The sequence below is a fragment of the Lathamus discolor genome, chromosome 5 (genome assembly GCF_037157495.1).
Source record: "Lathamus discolor isolate bLatDis1 chromosome 5, bLatDis1.hap1, whole genome shotgun sequence".
In the NCBI taxonomy this organism is placed as follows: Eukaryota; Metazoa; Chordata; class Aves; order Psittaciformes; family Psittacidae; genus Lathamus; species Lathamus discolor.
In genome coordinates this window covers 1946441-1965314 of record NC_088888.1, presented here as the reverse complement: position 1 = coordinate 1965314, position 18874 = coordinate 1946441, and the positions used below count along the sequence as shown (strand labels likewise).

At 48.7% G+C, this 18874-nt stretch overlaps 1 protein-coding gene and 1 long non-coding RNA gene across 2 annotated transcripts; both read left to right on the top strand.

Annotated features, from left to right (window-relative positions):
- Positions 1-174: 174 nt before the first annotated feature.
- On the top strand, positions 175-7954 carry LOC136015987 (uncharacterized). The gene is made up of 3 exons (XR_010613435.1): positions 175-559; positions 2062-2123; positions 6881-7954. It is a non-coding gene; the product is annotated as an uncharacterized LOC136015987 (long non-coding RNA).
- A 5520-nt stretch (positions 7955-13474) lies between these two features.
- On the top strand, positions 13475-18666 carry SLC30A1 (solute carrier family 30 member 1). Its single transcript, XM_065679362.1, has 2 exons — positions 13475-14240; positions 17712-18666. The coding sequence occupies exons 1-2, from the start codon at positions 13616-13618 to the stop codon at positions 18620-18622; spliced, it is 1536 nt and encodes a 511-aa protein (XP_065535434.1). The 5' UTR covers positions 13475-13615; the 3' UTR covers positions 18623-18666.
- Positions 18667-18874: the final 208 nt, after the last annotated feature.

Sequence of the window (18874 nt, the reverse complement as noted above, 5' to 3'; positions counted from 1 at the left end):
TGCAATGGTTTGCAGTGTTTGCAAAGTGGCCTGTTGTATCTGCACTGCCTCGACTGCATGCAGAACTCGGTCAGAAATGGGAGTTGCTCCTAAAGGCTTGATGTGGGTCCTGCCCCTGCATCCCTTCCTAAACTGTGTCTCCGTATCCTCAGCTTGGGCAAAGAGCCACCTTTCTGAAAAAAATCCTATCCCAGAACTCCCCCAAACATCTTTATAAAGTGGGATTGAAGGGATTACTGTGCTGTGGTGAAGCATTTTCACATCTGTACATGCTGAATAATGCTATTTAACTCCTTACTTTGGAGTTGTTAGTGGATGTTAAAAGATAATACTGTATGTAACTAATTAGCACTGGTACAAAGTTGGAGAGACAGTATGTTTTTTATGCATTTATTCTTGTTACTCTCTATAAGACTCTGTCAGCTTTAGCCCTAGCCCAGTAGCAGGCTGTGAACAAGTGTCTTGTAGTGATCTCACAGTAAAATCACCAATAGTTCTCTTACAGAAAATCAGAAGCATCAACAAGGAAAGCAGTGAATAAGATCATGTCTTTGCAATGGTAAGGACAGCTTCCAGCATATGCAAACAGAACTATCTTCTACTCTTCTTTCTAGTAACCAAACACAGAATAATCAGCCTCTTCCCCCATTTACAGGTTCATTGTAAGAGCATTGTGTTGGAAGAATAGTAGCTGCTCACTGCTTTAATGCCAGCAGAAATCCTTATCATGCTGTAAATCATGTTTGTAAATCATGCTGTCCCATTTCAGCGTCATCAGTGATGAGCACCCAGTCTGAGCACTGCATCTCCCTAACCACACGCAAGACATTTAAGACCCCTGATTCTTTTCCTGCCTTTGGTCAATAATCAATAATAACAAATGCATGAAAAGCACATCAGACATTTTCCACCCTTGATGTTACCCTAAGGAAACTAATTTCTGGGACTTGCATTACCAGGCAGTGAGGGTTTTGAAGGATGGATCTAGTAGAAACAAACCCATGCTGATATCTTGTCTTTGCGCAGCTATTGGGTCCTTCCCAACACACCAATGCAGACCACTAAGTAAACTGCTCCATGGCAACATCTACCCTTCTAGTGGTATTACTTCAGTTAATACCAGCCTCTAACTGACTGACAGCCTTACTTCCTCCACAGGAGAGGGAGTTCACTCTGAATTAACAGGACGAGCCTGTCTCTGTATGTACTTGGTGCTTTGTAGCCTTATGGAGAATGCTCAGATTAGTGTCATTCTTGCTTATTTGTTTTAGGAAGTGGTTACTTCTCCAGAAAAGAGCAAGGATAATTTTAGGTGATTTTATGCAGATTACTGAGGATTTACCCAGTGATCATATTTGGTATCTTTTCCTCTTGTTTTACTATGTCTAAGCATGGAAATGAGAGAGGCTGTTTAAACAACAGCAGTCTATTGACAGATCCTTGGGGTTTCATTGTCTGGGGTGGTGGAACCATTAACCCTAATTCAGCATTGTTAGAAGCACAGGATTTCCATGTAATTGCCTTTGCAAGGCAGGAGTTAAAAGTGAGCATTCTCCTTTAGTCCCCATTTTACAATCACTTCTTCCTCTGGGAGTGCAAGGGAAACAAACCTTTGTGCAAATTTTGGGCCAAATATCATAAGAAAGAGTCCATTGCCCCTTTCAGCTGTTGGGTTTGGGTCACCTCTTTGCAGCATGTTACTTCTGGATTTTCTCTCCTATTGATCCTCATTGAGGTTTTATATATCTGTTTCTGAAACATTCCCAATATCTGGGCCTGAATGACTGTGGCTGCTCTTGCCAGCACAGTGGCAGCCAGGGGCCAGCACAGCACGGCTGAGGTACTGAGGGATGAGACAGCTTCCCCATGACCCGAAACCTTTTGGTCCCTGCTGGCTGGGTATCAGAAAAACAGGAGGCAATTCAGGCAGGAGTCTTTGATGTGAGAATCTCTGAGTCAGGGTTAAAGTTATATCAATGCCACAGCTCCTAATGATCAACCTCTGAGCAACTCAATTTGTCCTTGAGGTTATCTGTGATTTTTTTCTTTCATCTCCCTTAGAGCACCTGTGAAGGACAGGGGATTCCCAACAGAACCCGTCCTTCTGGACAAAATCTATCCTGGTAAGAGCTCCAGATAAATGCCTTTCCCCCATTCCTCTGCTGATGAGTCTTCCAAGTTTCAGGCCTGTGTGCCATCAGCAGGATGATGGTGTGAGTGCTTAGCAGCTCTGGGACACATCTGCCATACGTCAGGCACTGAGGAACTAAGAGGAAAGTTGCTGATGTACGTAAAGCTTTGCTCTTTGATTGTAAGTGCAGGAGGAATCCAGCCCTGTGGAAGCCGTTATTGTGGCCTGGGCTGTGTACAAAGTCCTGCCTTTTTGATTTAGAGTGTTATTTGTTTCCAAGCCTCTTTCCCCACCATCCCTCATTTCTACTCTCCCTGGGGATGATTCAGTGGAATAAAGCCACGTGAGGATAACAGCCATCCAGCAAACACACTTGAGGACAGACTTTAAGCTGAGCGAGTGTTTCATCGCTTCCTGACATCACTAACAAAGTGATACCCTCATGTTTGTTACAAATAACACAGCTTATTAAGAAGTCATTTTAGCTAAAGAGAAACGTAGAAACTGCCCCCACTGCCCAACGAGTAAGCGAGGCTGGCAGCAGGAGGCAAGAACTTTGGAACTGATAGAAGTAACTCTGCCTATTATTCACCTTTGCTTTTTCTCCCCTCCTGCTGTGTTTGCTCCATCTTGTCTGTCTGCTCCATTTCCTTTGTGTTTTTCAGTCTCACTGGTTTTCGTTGTTTTGGGGTTTTTACTGGAACAAAGAAAGCCCAGAATATTACACTGTTTGTTTGACCACTGCACCAGTCCCCAGCACCTGCCAGCAGCATCTCCCCAGGGCTTCAGAAAGCAAGGATCTTTGCTCTTAACTTGCCTTTTGAACTGCATCTGCTCTGTGTGTGTGCGTGAACATGATGTGCACATTACACTGACAATAACACTCAGAGGGAAGATGACCACATCTGTCGTTGCTGAGATTTGTGTGCAAAATGCTACAGTTGTGGTCATTTGAAATTCCACAAACTGAGTCCATCTTGGAAATACAACTACTTCCCCTCTTCCCTTTGAGATTAACAGCCCTGAGGATTGCTAAGAGGGCTGAAGAACTCAGTGACCTCACTGGAACTGTCAGGGCAAGTAGATAGCAGCACAGAAATTAGCATGCTAAGTGCAGGCCAGAGTTTACCCTGGGTATCTGCATATTCTTTTGATGTAGAAGGAGTATTGTGTTCTCTTCAGTGCTTGGCTACAGAAGCATTTCTCCTGCAGTAAAACCAGGTTTAATTATTAGCTGCTTTGCCACCTCGGTGGCTTCAGCAGGCTTCAGTGTGTGGACTGCAGATCATGACACTCAGGCCGCCTGGAAAGGAAAAGCTGAACTATTCCTCTCCAAAGGCTCCATCTCACAGATAATCAGGAGTGAGCATAAGGGGCTGCTTGCTGCTGCTCCTGTCACTTTGCTGCAGGCAGGAGGGTCCCCGAGCACTGGTGCTATCTTGCCAGCACAGAGGGATGATCTCTGCAGGGTTCCCTTGCTGGACAGAGCAGATAATGTAGGAATATGAAACAACTGCCTCCAGGTTTGTGTTACATGGGGCACATCAGTCGCTCAAGCTCTGTAGCTGGGACAGGGAGCACTGGAGGCCGAGTGCCTGGCTGGAGCCCAGGGCAGGCTTCACCACCTGTGGACCTGCCTTTGGTCAACCCTAAGGATGCTTTCCATAGGCTAAAGGTGATGAGGGACCAACAGACCCTCCTTTTACCCATGGATTAGGTGGCACGTGAACTGCTGTGTTTTGGCTGTCAGGGAAGGATGTCCATGTGCAAGGACCTGTGTTACCATCCTGAGGAGCACAAACAGGCTGTGTGACACAGTTACAGCAAGCAAGGAGAGACTAAGGAGGTCAGGAGGACACTGGTGTGTGGGGGTAGGATGAATCATCTCAATAACAAGAAGGCTCAGTCATGCTTGTAGGAAGCACTGGGCTGTGCAGCACTGCCAAGTGCTAGATGAGGCTGGAGCAAGTGCCAGGAACCCATTACATGTGAAGTAACAACAGAGATGGAGCAGCTCCTCCCAGCCCACGTGCTGCCTGCGTGCTGCCATTCCCAGCATCTTGGCAGTGTGCACACCCAGTTCCTTCTGCTCCCACACAGACAGTGTCCTAGAGGGGAATCCACTGGTGTGGGTGCCTCCCATGCTGACTGTGTCAGCCCAGCCTGGCTCCTTGGGGAAATACGGACACATGGATGCTCTTGGGTGTCTTTCTGTGCATGCACAGGCTGCAGTCAAGTCTCCTTGAATCTGAAATATGTGGGAAGCATTTTTCCCACTTAGGATTAAACATAGAAGTGTTGGCTATCATTACTAACAAGCAGAAGCTCTGAAGGCCAGCTTGAAAAAGATCAAACTCACTGATTTTTAACAGTTAGTATCTATCTATATATGTATTTTGATAGTGATTTTATATCGCTATAACGGTATAGTGCACGTACCAGTGCATTAACAACACTGGTGTGCTGTGATGCTGCTCATCAAATAAGCACGTATTTTGCTTATTTACCTATTCCCCTTTTTTTACAAGAATCTCTTCCTATAGGGAAATTTCCAAGAAAGAGGCTCTGGTTTCTCTAATTAGAAAACCCCATAAAGTCTGTCTATCATGTGGCTAATAAGAAACTGAATAAGCATCCTCCTAGACCTTGGCACTGTTCACCATCCTAAGGTTATACACAGTTTAACTGCAGCTTTTTGCATAAGAGCTTGAAATACAGCAGGAAAAATACCTTTATCCCCACTGTTAACTAAGCAGATAATAGACACTGTTAGTCAATAAGGGCACATATTTCACAAACAGATTACTTAGGATCTTGATGGACAAGTCCTGCCAGGGCCAGCCATGGTTGCTGCTGTATTTCATATTTGCTTTGTCATCTTGGCAGCGGTACAAATGGGTTTCATTGGCTCTGCAGCTACTGTGGCATCATTTCATCATCCCGTGCTGATGTGAACTTTTGTTTTCCTAAACGTTAAGACAGAAACATCTGGCTAAATAGAAGCAGGTCGACGCAAAAAAAGCTTTCAAGAAGCAGTGTTCCCAGTTGCTATTTTGCTATGAGAAAAGCCCTTTATAATGAACTGTATAGAATAAGTCTGTGAGATTTAGGTTAAGGTTTTCTGAACACTCATGTCTGCAGTGGGGCTCCTCCTTGCTTCATCGCTACATAAACGACCTGCTTTCTAAAAGCAGCCACCACTCCTCTTTGCTTCCAAGACTGATTAAATCAAAACACCTCCTCTACACCCGTTAATTTTAGCTTGGAGACACAGCTTTGAACGGCACATTTCTGCTGTATTAGTATAAGCACTGGTATTAACAAGATGGGCCACTGGATTCTGCTCTTCCTTCTGACATTGTTCAGTTTGTGGCATTAGAGAACTCACTTAACTCACGCTTTAATGTAGGAGTAAGAAAAAATCTTTGTCTTACAATGGGCAGAACTAACACTTGGGGGCAGAAGTCGCCTCATTAACTTTTGACCTAATCCCTGAGCTATTCACACCAGGTTTTCTTCACAGTCAGTGACAGAAACAGGCACTGTAAGGATGGGGTTCATCTAATCAAGTCCATACCACTGTAGGAGGAGATAAACCACGCTGCAGGCTCCACTGACAAAGCTGATTAGATCTCTGTTGGCTCTAAAAGGGAAGCTCGTGATCTGAAGAGGTTTGTGTGTTAGCTACCAATTCCCAGGCATGAATCCCTCCCTTATTGTGGAGCTGAGGCTGTGGTTTCACGATCAGCATGAGCAGCTGTGGGCTGCTGCCAGTTCTCTGTCACACACTTTTCCCTGCCCTAATCACATGGCTCCATGCGTCAGCTCCAGCAGTCCTGCAGCCTTGGTAAATAGGAATAAGTTGCTGAACTGGCTGAAAACTAATGCTGAAGATGAAGAACTTGGTTTTGGTTCCACTGCCAGGCAGAACCAATGCCCCTCATAGCATCGTGTGTCCTAACTCCTAGCTCTAAGGTCTGCTTGAAGACAGGAACGTCATTTCTGAAGAGGAAAAGGGAACTGCCCTTTTTCGGAACTGGGTTTTACTTGGACCAGCTTCAGTTGGCCACAAAATAGCCCCTGTGGAAGGCAGTTCTGAAAATGAATAGATTTACTTGCAGAGCATAAAGCTAACTTGTTTACTGTGATTTGACAAACATCAAATACAACTGATCCTTGAAAAGAAAAGAGGTGATGAGACATAGAACAGACTTTCACATCTCCACCCCTTTGTGGAGGCCACGACTGATGCCTGGGGAAAGGAGCAGTGTCAGCAGGTCTCAGAGCTGGGATCACAGCATGTTCCAAATCACAGTATCAGCCCTGGGGAGAAGAAATGTTAACTGATTGGGACTGAAAAAACTGTTACTTCTGCTCTGGGCAGAGATGCTTTTCAAACAGGTCTCAGAATCTGCAGAAAATGTTACAGTGTGTGCAGACTTGCTTTCAGTAGATGGCATTAATTATATGGCATCATTTGCTGGAATGGCTTCTTTCTAGATATCTACAGCTTAGAAAGGGCAGTTTGTCACAGAACCATAGAATGGTTTGGGAAGGACCTTAACATCATCCAGTTCCAGCTCCCCTCACACCAGACCATGTCACCCAAGCCCCTGTGTCCAACCTGGCCTTGAACACTGCCAGGGATGGGGCAACCACAGCTTCGCTGGGCACCCTGTGCCAGCGCCTCAGCACCCTCACAGGGAAGAGCTTCTGCCTTAGATCTAACCTGAACTTGCCCTCTTTCAGTTGGAACCCATCACCCCTTGTCCTATCGCTGCAGTCCCTGATGAAGAGTCCCTCTCCAGCATCTTTATAGCCCCCTTCAGACACTGGAAGCTGCTCTGAGGTCTCCACGCAGCTTCTCTTCTCCAGGCTGAACAGCCCCAATGTTCTCAGCCTGTCTTTGTACGGGAGGTGCTTTGTATGGGAGCCCCTGATCATCCTTGTGGCCTCCTCTGGACTTGCTCCAACAGCTCTGTGTCCTTCTTATGTTGGGAACACCAGAACATGAGCTTGGCTAATGGCTGATGAACAGGTACTAACAGCACCTACAGACCTAAATGGGATCTAACAAAAGCACTTCTAGCAGCAAAATACATACTGATATCAATTTGTGTAATAAAGGGAAATTCATCCATCTCAAGCCGACACAGTTAATAGCAAAGATATAAATGGTAGAATGATGAGCACGCCCTTTGCAGCTCACTGCCCTTGAAGGTTATTGTCCTTGAAGCTCATCAAGTAAGAGCTCAGCCCCTTGAAAGACATTACAAAAAGGGACTTTGTGTGATCAAGGGAGGCAGAAACAGTCTCTGCCTGATGTGTGTTGTGGCAGTGAGAGGAGGAGGGATGTGTGGTAGAGGAGCTGGCTGGAAACACCAGGAGTACCTGGGTTGCCTGCTGAGGATGAGCCTGGGGCCGCCCTCCAGATCATACCTGTTGCTGCTGGGTCAGTGGGAGGCTCTGTGTTGCACAGGGGCGCCGGTGCCCTGGTAGCGCTGTGCTCTGATGTACACAGCCAGTGATGGCTTCATTCCAATTTCCCTGGGGATCTTCCTCTTCTGAGCCGATACTGCTCTCACACCAAGTTCTTACATGGCCTCATTCAGTCCCCAGGACACACAGAGGTGTACGAGCGTGGCCCGGTTTCTCAAGGCCGGATGTGCCACCACAGGACATTTCTTGTGTGGCAGCATTACACAGAGGTGCTCTGCAGCCTCACATAACACAAAGCTGCACTTGTTGAACGAGTTTCGAACTGACTTTTCAAATGCCAGAACATGCACGGTTATCCTTTCCCTACAGCATTAGCTGTTCTTGCAGGGACCTGACTTAGGTCACCTTAGGTCACCTTAGGGACCTCAAAGGACCTGAGCAACCTTTTTCCAGCAAGAGACCTTTAGAAACCCTACACCAATGAGATCCAGCACCCTACAGTGACAATGGAAATCCCTGCCCGCAAATATCCAACTTTGATGCCAGAAAGTATTGTACGTTCTCTGACAGGGCCTGATGCTGCAGGTAGGTGGAGCAGGCACCGCAGTGAGTAGCATACATCTCTCTCAGCGGCTGTCCTCAGCAAATATCCATTGATTCATTGATACCTGTCACCACAGGTCCAAGAGAACTGTCTTAGATCAGAGCAATCTTCTGTTCTTTCTTAAGATAACAGAAGGTAGAGCTTAACAATATGATTTATTAAAAATGCTGTAGGAAGGACAATTTCAGCAAGAACTAAAAATGCCACCAACCAATCAGCTGCAGAGGGACTTGTTCATTCCATGAATTCCCTATTCACAGAATTTCCCACTCCTGCTGAATCATTGTTACTATCTTTCCAGCAGAGAGGAGCTGCGCTGTGAGCAAAAGTGAATAACACCACCTTTTTGTCTGACTTCTTTCCTTTAATGATTAATATGGTGGTGACTTTTCCAGTAGGATCCACTTGAGCTGAATCAAGTATCAGCTCTAATATGTTATTAGCATTAACTTCACAGCTGATTAGAGCAACTACTTTGCAGACAAAGTGTAACCAAAGCAGCCAGGAAATGCTCTGAAGTCCACTGAAAACAGAACCCCAACCAACAAAGCACATTCATCACAAATAGTTATAGATTGTCTGTGCAGTTAATTGTGCCAGAAGTTAGGAAGCAGTTACACACTGCCAAATGCCATTGGATCAAATGGCTTGACAGCAAGAAAGCAAAATAACTAACCCAGAAAGGAAAGGTCAGAACTGGACATAAGAAAGGCCTATTCTTGAAGCAGTTGTTTCTCTATTAGGGAGAAAAGATTTTGGAAGGGAAGGAAGTGGGGTTTTCTACCTTGCCTTGCAAGGTTCAGAAGCACAGTGGAGGATACAGTGACCCCTCCATTTGCCTGCAGTCCTAACGCTGACTCCAAAGAGCTGAGATTTCACAGCCATGGTAAGCAGGCAGAAGAAGAAGCCTCTTTACAGAGCAAGGCATTCTTCATTTCCTATCTTAGTGCCAATTACAACTCCAGGCTTTCTTCACAGGTCACAAACTTAAGCACATGCTTAACTTGCCTCTGTTCAAAGAAGGCCTTTTAATGAACTGCAAACACATGTTTAAATCCTTTCCTTGATAAAGCTGCTTTCCTGAATCGGGATGTAACAGTGAATTTGACATAGAGTTGTGTGAACAGTAATACTCACTTTTCATTTGTAATGCTTTCCATTACAAGGAACAACCTTGCTGATGGAGGTAATCAGACAGAGAATGCTTCTGTTGGCTTTCGTGTTGCTGACTGGGTTTCATTTCAAGAAGCCTTGTAAGGACAGCTACCAGAGAGAGACACTGCCTGCAAGAGAAGCAGCCTCAGATGAACACTGACAGCCTTGAAGTGGAGCAGACAGATGGAGTCATGTTTGCCAGAGTCCCACAAGCCTTTATTAAAAGCAGACAGTTCTGATGACTGCACAGAAAGGGAACAAGTTAGGTGTTAAAGGAGGCAGCATGCTCTGCAATACGTGACTGCATTAGCGGTTTATAGGCAGCGCTTCACCTTTCCAGGTGGAAGACGCAGTGCTGAAGAGCCCCCCTGTGCACAGACCTCTCCACACGCAACCTTGCCCAGGAACTCAGAGGAAAAAGCGGTGACTTTATTTACCCAGCAAACATGCTGAGTAATAGCGAATCTCCAACCAAAGTCCTTCCCACAGCTGACTCCAGAGCGCTCAGCAGCACCCGGCGCAGAACACCCTGCAGAACCAGCACAGCTTTCTGTGTAGCTTTTCCCTCTCTTGTCAGCAAGTTCAGGGCTGGCATGAGGCTGGATGCCAGAGTCAGAGTCACTCCTCCCCTCAGCACACAGTTTATGGTACACAGGCAGATTTGGAGACAGGTCCTTCACATGTGCAGTCCGGAAGCTGAGCTGAGAAAGAATTGGGTGAGTCAAGAACAATGCCTGGAAGCCTCAAAAATACCCAACGACAAAAAACCTGGAGTCCTCCCTACTCCGAAGACACAGCATTCTTCTCAAAAGCATAGGCAGGAACACAGTGTTCTCCTGTAACACACCATTTATGGCTTCATTGGGTACCTTTATCAGTCACCTTCCCATTAATCTGAACACTTATAATATTGCCAGATGGACAGCCTTAAATTTAGGAACTATCCCTGTTCCTCCTGGATGCTGATGTGTGGAAATACAATAGAAAAGCCTGGGAACAGCAGTGCAGAGCAAACTGGTTCACGAGAAAGAGTCTGGGGAAGAGGTAGCGACGTGAACTCTTGCATGGTCTGTGCCTCACCTGTCTGGCAGCGGGACTGCGCTGCCACAGGGATCATTCCTCAAAGCTCCTGTATTTGCAGCCAGTGAAGGCAACAGTGGCTGCTGGGTTCTATAGGACAAAACTATAAACCCAGTCCCATTCACCAGTGGAAGGTCTGAGGAACCACTGTTACTTCTTGCCTGGGAAGAAACCATGCCCTCCCTCTGTCCTGAGCTATATGGCCCATGTCTTCTGGCTTTTGGCCCCAGGAGGAATTCAGTATTCAGTCTGGTACAGTAGGAAGACCTATCTCACAATGAGGGCAGGATGAAGAACATGCCCCTTAAGGGGAAGAGAGCAGCACATTGACCAGTGCTGTGGTATCCTTTAGCAAAGTAAGAGGTCTTGTGCTGAAGAAACGTTATCCCCAAGGGTGGTACTGATACTGATATCCTGTTTATTCCACATAGAAGCACTCAGTCTTACAAGAAGTTTTCCTACGACAAGCAAATTACAACAATATCACGGGGGCAACCAAGTAATGCTCAGCTTCAGTAATTCCTGAAGGCCAGCCAATGAGAGGCATCAAGCTCCTCATCCTCCCTTCCTTCTGAGCTAAATTCCATGGGATTAACACCAATCCCCATAAATTTATAACCTGCCCCACCTTCAGGAATTAAAAAAGCTTTGAGCTGTACCAGTTCCTTTGACCCATATATCTTAAAATTGGTTAATTCTTCCTTATGAACTAATGGCCCTGCGTGGGGGTGAGGAGGAGAGGACATGGGCATGTTCTGTTTCAGTGTGATTGCTGGTCAGCTTCCTGGCTATTTACAACATCTTATTAAATGGTGTTACAGCACATGGGAAGCCAAGGAGATGAGGAGAACGTTACAGCAATCTAATTACTGACTCTTACAATGGTCATTAAAGTGTCCCACATGGGTTCCTACCGCTAAACTGAAAACACAGCACACCTCGATACTGACATGTGAACAACCCCAGGAAAGCAGGGTGCAGGGTCACAGGTCAGTACAGCAGGACCTGCGTCTGCAGAGAGCACAGCGCTGCAGAGCCAGGGAGGAGAGGGGATGGCACCCATGGAGCAGAGCAGCGCGGTGCAGGGACACACGTGGGCTCCAGGGACTCTGCTGAGCGCAGGGAAGTGTGTCCTGACACACGGGTCTCTGATACACTAATTCATTTACTAATGAACGGGAGCAGCCACCCAGCTCCAGCGGTCAGGAACCTCTGTACAGCCCCCGGATCACAGTGACTTTAAACCCATCACCCCTTGTCCTGTCGCTGCAGTCCCTGATGAAGAGCCCCTCTCCAGCATCCTTGTAGCCCCCTTCAGACACTGGAAGCTGCTCTGAGGTCTCCACGCAGCTTCTCTGCTCCAGGCTGAACAGCCCCAGTGTTCTCAGCCAAGGAGAAGAGGAGTTATTATCTCCAAGTGTAGCAACAGGCGCGTGCATTCCTGCTGGATCTTCCTTTCCAGGGCACCAGTTTTCTTACTGCCTCTCTGTATTCTTACACGCAGCAACACCTCTATAGCTACAAATAGCTATGGCTGTTTGGTTCCTCTCCATTTTCTACTCCCGGAATGTTCTTGGATGCTCACTCTCTTGTGGCCATGTCTGTTGGCTCCCTGGAACAGAGCAGGCAAAGCAAGAGGTCAGCTCTGCCTTCTGCTAACTTTTGTGATTTCTTTGGGCTTTTTTGTGATCGCATTTTTGTAATTTTTACGGGTGTCAAAATATTTGCTTTCCTTTTGCCTTTTTGCCTACAAGTTTAGTAAAACAGTTACTGTCCAGGGACTCTCTTTTCTTGGCCCCGGCAAAAAGGACAAACCTTGAACAAACCCGGGGCAGGAAAGGCAGCAGGAAGAAGCTGCTGGGATTCACTGCAGCAGCTGGAACACAGGCCCATGGGTCTAACAGCTGGGGACGGGTGCTGGTTCCTTCCCTCCTCAGACAAAAACAGAGGGACCATGAGGATGAGCAGGGGCTGCAGCAACTCCCATATGAAGACAGGCTGAGAACACTGGGGCTGCTCAGCCTGGAGCAGAGAAGCTGCGTGGAGACCTCAGAGCAGCTTCCAGTGTCTGAAGGGGGCTACAAGGATGCTGGAGAGGGACTCTTCATCAGGGACTGCAGCGACAGGACAAGGGGTGATGGGTTCAAACTGAAACAGGGCAAGTTCAGGTTAGATCTAAGGCAGAAGCTCTTCCCTGTGAGGGTGCTGAGGCGCTGGCACAGGGTGCCCAGAGAAGCTGTGGCTGCCCCATCCCTGGCAGTGCTCAAGGCCAAGTTGGACACAGGGGCTTGGAGCAACCTGCTCCAGTGGAAGGGGTCCCTGCCCGTGGCAGGGGCTGGAGCTGGAGGAGCTTTAAGGTCCCTCCCACCCGAGCCGCCCCGCGATGCTACAGTAAGGCCGTCTCTGGTGCGTCAGGGCCTGCGAGGCCGCGCGGCTCCCGCCCGCGCTGTAGCCCCACAGAACAGCGCGCACCCCGCTCCGGGAGCGCGGACGCCGGTCGGGGGGGGGGGGGGGGGGGGCCGTGCCTGGGGAAGGCCCCGACACCGGGGGTTCGAGTCCCGGCGCGGACCTCCCCGCTCCCCCGGCCCGCGGCGGCGCCGGCAGCCCCCGGGGCTCGGCCCCACCGGCGACACAAACCCGCACCCCCGCGCCCCGCCCCGCCCCGCCCCGCCCCGCCCGTCCCGCAGCGGGAGCCCCGCCCCGCCCCGCCCCGCCCCGCGCCGCGCCGGGCCGGGCCGTGCGGAGAGAACCTTTTGCACGAGTCCCGCTCGCCGCGGGGCGGGGAAACGGCAGCTCTCAGCCAATGGGAGCCGCCGCTGCCGGAACGTCACACACGGCCTCTCTCCGGCTCCCCCGGCTCAGCCCGGCGGGGCGGGGCGGATGAGGCCTAATGGGAGGTACCGAAGGGGCGTGGCCTCCTGTCGCGAGGGCTCTCTGGCCAGTCAGAAGCGAGGCCCGGGGCGGGGCGGGGCGAGGTGGGGGCGCGGTGGCCAATGGGGAGCGGGCAAGGGGGCGTGTCCGCGCCGGTTCGGGTTCCGTGTGGAAAGAGTGAGGGGGCTCGGGTGCAAAGTTTGCTCGCCCGGCGCTTGAGGAGGCAGCGGCGGGTCCGGGCCGCCGCCCGCGGGGATCGGGCCGCGATCGCGCTCGGGGCTCCGGCGCGGGCCGCTCGCAGCGCCCAGCGTTCTCCTCGCCTCTGCCCCGCCGCGATGTGCGGGGGGATGGCGGCGAAGGGTCCCGGCGGGCCGCGGTGGTGGCAGAACCGGCGGGCGCGGCTGCTGTGCATGCTGGCGCTCACCTTCCTCTTCTTCGTGGTGGAGGTGGCGGTGAGCCGGGTCACGTCGTCGCTGGCCATGCTCTCCGACTCCTTCCACATGCTCTCCGATGTCATGGCTCTGGTCGTGGCGCTGGTGGCCGTGCGCTTCGCGCAGTGCACCCGTGCCACCAAGAAGAACACCTTCGGGTGGGTGCGGGCGGAGGTGATGGGTGCCCTCGTCAACGCCGTCTTCCTCACCGCGCTGTGCTTCACCATCCTGCTGGAGGCCATCGAGCGCTTCACCGAGCCCCACGAGATCCAGCAGCCGCTGGTGGTCATCGGCGTGGGGGTGGCGGGGCTCATCATCAACTTGCTGGGGCTCTGCCTCTTCAACCACCACGGCGTGGGGGGCCACGGCCACTCCCACGGGCACTCGCACGGCAGCAGGCAGCACTCCCGCAGCGGCCCCAAGCCCGAGCAGCCGTCCGGGGACGGGGAGGCTGCGCTACACCGGGAGGAGACCAGCACCTTAGTGGAGAACTGCAGCAGCTCCAACGGAGTCAGCCAGGACAAGCTAGGTAAGTCCTGCTCTGCCCCATCCCGGCGCAGGAGTGCCAGGCAGGTGGGAGAGGGCCCTTCTCTGAGCAGGGCGGTGGGTGTCGGGCCCCCACCTCGTGCTGGCTTCGTGGGGACCCCCTGTCCTTTCTGGTGGGGAAGAGGCAAGAAGCTTCCTTAGCAGTGCTCTCTGGCGCATGGCTGTTGCACCTCCACCTCGCCCCTTTCCTTCAGGTGCTAAAAGGAGTGCCCTCTGTGCTCTTGAAGACCAGTCGGAGTGTGAAAGTCTTGGGGTAAAGCAGGCTGGGTTGGGGAAAGTAGGTGGTGATAGAGAAGGCACATGACAAGAGTGTTCTGCCTAGAGACACAGGCTGTCACAAGACGATGCCCTAACGCCGTCTGAACTGGCTGCACATCAGATAGAGCACAGCTCAACACCTTGGTCCTGACAGCCGGATCTGTCCCTTGGGTCAGTTATTAGCTACCCGAGAAGCTAGGCTCAACCTGAAAGTAACATGCTGAAGTATATTCCGTTGCGATGATGTTGTACTTCTTCATGACATCCGTGTTAGTACGGCGAAGTCTTGGAAATTACCAATCCGAGCCATGGAATTCATGCAATGAGCGCTGAATGTGGAGCTCACTGATGTCAGAGTACAACATGTGGCCTCTTTGCACTAGTTCTCTTTAGCTTTCTGAAGTATGCTCCTTCCCACTCGTTTGCACGTAGAGGTAAATTTAAAATCTCCCCTTCCCAATTAGGATTCAAGTGTCTATTCTGTGGGAGGGAATTGCTCGGGTTATGTTTAAAATGGATCCAGAAGCCCGGATAGTTTATTTGGAAGTCACTTGGCCAAAGCCAAGTGCTGCGTGCTAGCAGAGTGAAAGGTGTGCAATTGCTGCTTCTCTCCTTTGGCCATAGGGCATCCGTGTTATCAGGAGGAAGGGGTTTCACTCTTCGGAGCCCATGTTTCTCTTTTGGTTTTGGGGTTCCATCAGGAGGCTGTTGCTTTCACTGAAACTGAGCTTTAGCTGAGCAGAGTGAACTTTGCTACAGTTTCATTTTCAGTGGTCAGAGGTTCCAGTATTTGAGAAGCTGCTTTCTCTTTCCCTCAATCCATGTTGCTTTGGAAAACACAGGTTTTGCAAGAGGATAGAAAAGTTGTTCTGAATATAGCGGACCATTGTCTTGACCACGTAACAAGCTCTTAACGTTGAATTAGTTCCAACAAAGGTATCCTAACAATTACTTTTGAACAATGTACAGTTCCCTTAACCGTTAATCCGATAGCTATCTTGGCTTGGGAATTGTGCTTGCATGGTGAAACATAGAATCCCAGACTGGTTTGGGTTGGAAGGGACCTTAAAGTTCATCCAGTTCCAACCCCCTGCCATGGGCAGGGACACCTTTTACCAGTCTGGTTGCTCAAACATGATGAAAAGCCGAGTTTTGGACTAGTTCTAGACTAAAAGATTAGTTTATAGCATGGGTTAAAACATGCTCTGAGCTAAGTCAGCTGGAATTTCTCATGGGCGCCCTTCTGGCAATAACAAATAATTTGTTGTGGGTATTTAGGTGGTAATAGGGCATAATTTTGGTCACAGTGAAACTTTGAAATAAGTTTGTATTTCCTCCTATGCCCTGCCGTGATTATGTAGTGGACAGAGCTATTCATAGTTTACCCATGCAACTGTTACAGGTAAAGGTGCTTGGAGTCTTACGAGAGGCTGTAGGATGTGCAGGTGAAGCCTAGGGAAGTGTCTGAGAGTGGTACTATGCCTTCATTGGAAATTACAAAGAAGGGTAGGTCCTGATTTCCTAAGGTGAAAGTGGGAAACCGGCTATAGCCTTAGGGACTAGTCCTGCCCAGGTAGCTTTGTGCTTTAAGTGTACAGGTAGATTTCAGTGAGGGTACTTCAAACGGACATGATTTAGCCATTTGCCATTAAAGAATAATCTCAAGAGCTTTCTTGGCACAGTGTTTCGTGTTACAGGTCTTACTGACTTTGCAGAGCTCCTTTGCTCCAACTACTTGGTGTGCAGCAGGGTGTTCCTCTCTCCTTGCGCTTATCGTGGACCCCGAGGTCTGAGCTCTGTAACTCGAGCTATTTTCCTCTAATTTATTGGTTTCCATGGAAAGTTACAGGTCCCATTATCCATAACTCCTAAAGGTTGTGTGGAAAATGTAGTTGGAGCTTTCGGACAGAAGTGCGATACAGGAGGCTTGGAACACAGCTGCCCGGGCAGGAGCCCACCCCTTCTGCAGAGAGGAAAGGACTTGTGGACACTTCGTGATTACAGAATCACAGGAGTGGCAGAAGCTGCAGGTCTTGGGAACATGTTAATATTTACAAAGCTTTGAACTGAATGACCACGGCAGCAGTAGGGGCTCTGTGTTTCAGTTAGTTGGGCCAGTGGCTGTTTCTTTAACACTGAAGTTTTCTGGCCCAAGAAGAACTTCTTAAAGAACAGTGGGAGGTTACTCATGTCAAATACTTTCAGGTTTGCGCATTGGAACAGGTTTTTCTTTGTAATGATGTGTGTGCGTTTATTGCTATACTGCTAGTTAGGTGGCTTGGGATGGTAGTACTGCAGGCAGTTTTGGCACTAAAATGTTGATCTGTGCGTTACGTTGTCCATGCCATGGCTTTGGGCATCCATAGCTCTGTGTCACTCAACAGCTCTGTGTCACTTGCATTAAAAAAATGCATTTTTAGGACTTCTTTCAAAGTTCTGAAATCTAAATAGCACTAGTTCGTAGCCTCTGAGAGCTTCAGTGATAACTCGCACTGCCCTGGAGTCAGGACTGCCGGTAGATTCGGACCTAAAAGCTCAGCTCATTGTATCTCACCGTTCTGCTGGCTCCATGCGCCATCTCAGGCAAACTTCCTTTTCCTTGAATTCAGAAGTCTTGTGGAAATGAACTCCTAAACCTGGAAAGAAGTTACTGTAAAGCAGTACCCATACAGCTTTCGAGCTTTTGCCCTCATAAATTTGACTATAAAACAGCAGTGCAGTCCTATGGTTTAAGAGAGATTTTTAGCAATGTGATTAGCCTTCTGGCTTTTAAAAAGGGGGGGAAAACCTAAGTTACTGAGCTCCTTAACCAGCTTTTTGCTGTATGCTCTGTAATGCTGCATTTTGTTTAGGAAATGAACAGTGAGGAGTCAAGCGGTTAAATGGGAAAAGAGGTTTTCAGCAGGATAAATTAGAGTGCAGTCATCTTTATCCTTTGCCACTCTGTAGTATGAAGCTATACTTTGCTTTCTAACTCCGTGTAGAAACAGGCCTTCTAGACCGTTTTGATCACTCGGGACGACTGAGTATTTCTCAGCTAGAGAAAATGTTGCTAAATGTTATGGGTAGAGGTGCTTGCTTTTAGTTTTGTACTCAAATGAAAGCGAGCTCAATGTTGGTTATTAATTTTATATGGAATTACAGTAGCATGTAATATTACAGCATATGCCTAATCACTGTACTGTTTTCTCATCAGGTGATATGAAAGACGACATGACTGACCTACAGGTGAATGGCAACGCTGGTCATTACACTCTGGATGTACAGGAGGTTGAAGAAGACTCCAGTGCACAGCTTAACATGCGTGGAGTTTTTCTGCATGTTTTTGGAGATGCCCTAGGTTCAGTAATTGTGGTAGTGAATGCCTTGCTCTTTTATGGGTTGTGGAATCCATGCCCCAAGGATGGGCCCTGCTTTAATCCATGTGTCAATAATCATTGCATGGAAAATGCTACTTTATTCCAAGCGCTGGGCACAGGAAACACATCTGAGCAAGAGAGCATTACGGTGGCTGGTCCATGCTGGTTGCTATATTTAGATCCCGTCCTCTGTTTGATAATGGTTTGTATACTGCTTTACACAACCTACCCGTTACTTAGGGAGTCAGCCCTTATACTTCTGCAGACTGTTCCCAAACAAATAGATGTTCATTCTTTGAACTCAAAATTACGTACCCTTGAAGGAGTTGAAGCAGTCCATGAGTTACACATTTGGCAGCTGGCAGGCAGTAGGATCATTGGCACTGCTCACATCAAGTGTCCTGACCCTTCCACATACATGATGGTGGCAAAGCGCATAAAGGAGATCTTCCATGACGAAGGGATTCATGCAACTACCATTCAGCCTGAGTTTGCCAGTGTTGGCTCTGAATCAGGGAGAGGGAAATGCGAGTTTCCTTGCAGGACTCAGTGTGCTTTAAAGCAGTGTTGCGGAGCAGGAGAAGATATTACTGCGAAGAAGACAGAAAAATCTTCGTCACTTAGTATTTCTTGTTCAGAAGTTGTCATTGAATTTCCAAAAACTAGGAGGACTAAACCGGAGAGCATCCCTTCAGTTAAGCTAGAGGCAAACACCGACCAAAACGAGCAGTTTGAGTCATCTTTGTAACTCCCTGAGTGGTGCTACCTGAGTTCTGGGGACTTTGCTCTGTTGCAGGACAGACGTTTGAGATGCAACATTGCCAAGTAGTGTAATTGCTGAAGTCCTTGTTCTTGTCATACTGCTAAATCTAGAATGCTTCTTTTAAAGAACATAACGTCACTGTCATGATACAATGTGGTCGTGTTGACTTTGTACTGAGACAGACAGAAAGTGCACCAATGCTGTAACAACTTGAGAAAACCAGTTTCACCATTTCAG

Excerpts from the sequence above, each read along its gene's own strand:
- SLC30A1 (XM_065679362.1), top strand. The coding sequence starts at position 13,616 with ATGTGCGGGGGGATGGCGGCGAAGGGTCCCGGCGGGCCGCGGTGGTGG. Across the intron at positions 14,241-17,711 it reads AGTCAGCCAGGACAAGCTAG|GTGATATGAAAGACGACATG; the intron begins GTAAGTCCTGCT and ends TTTTCTCATCAG.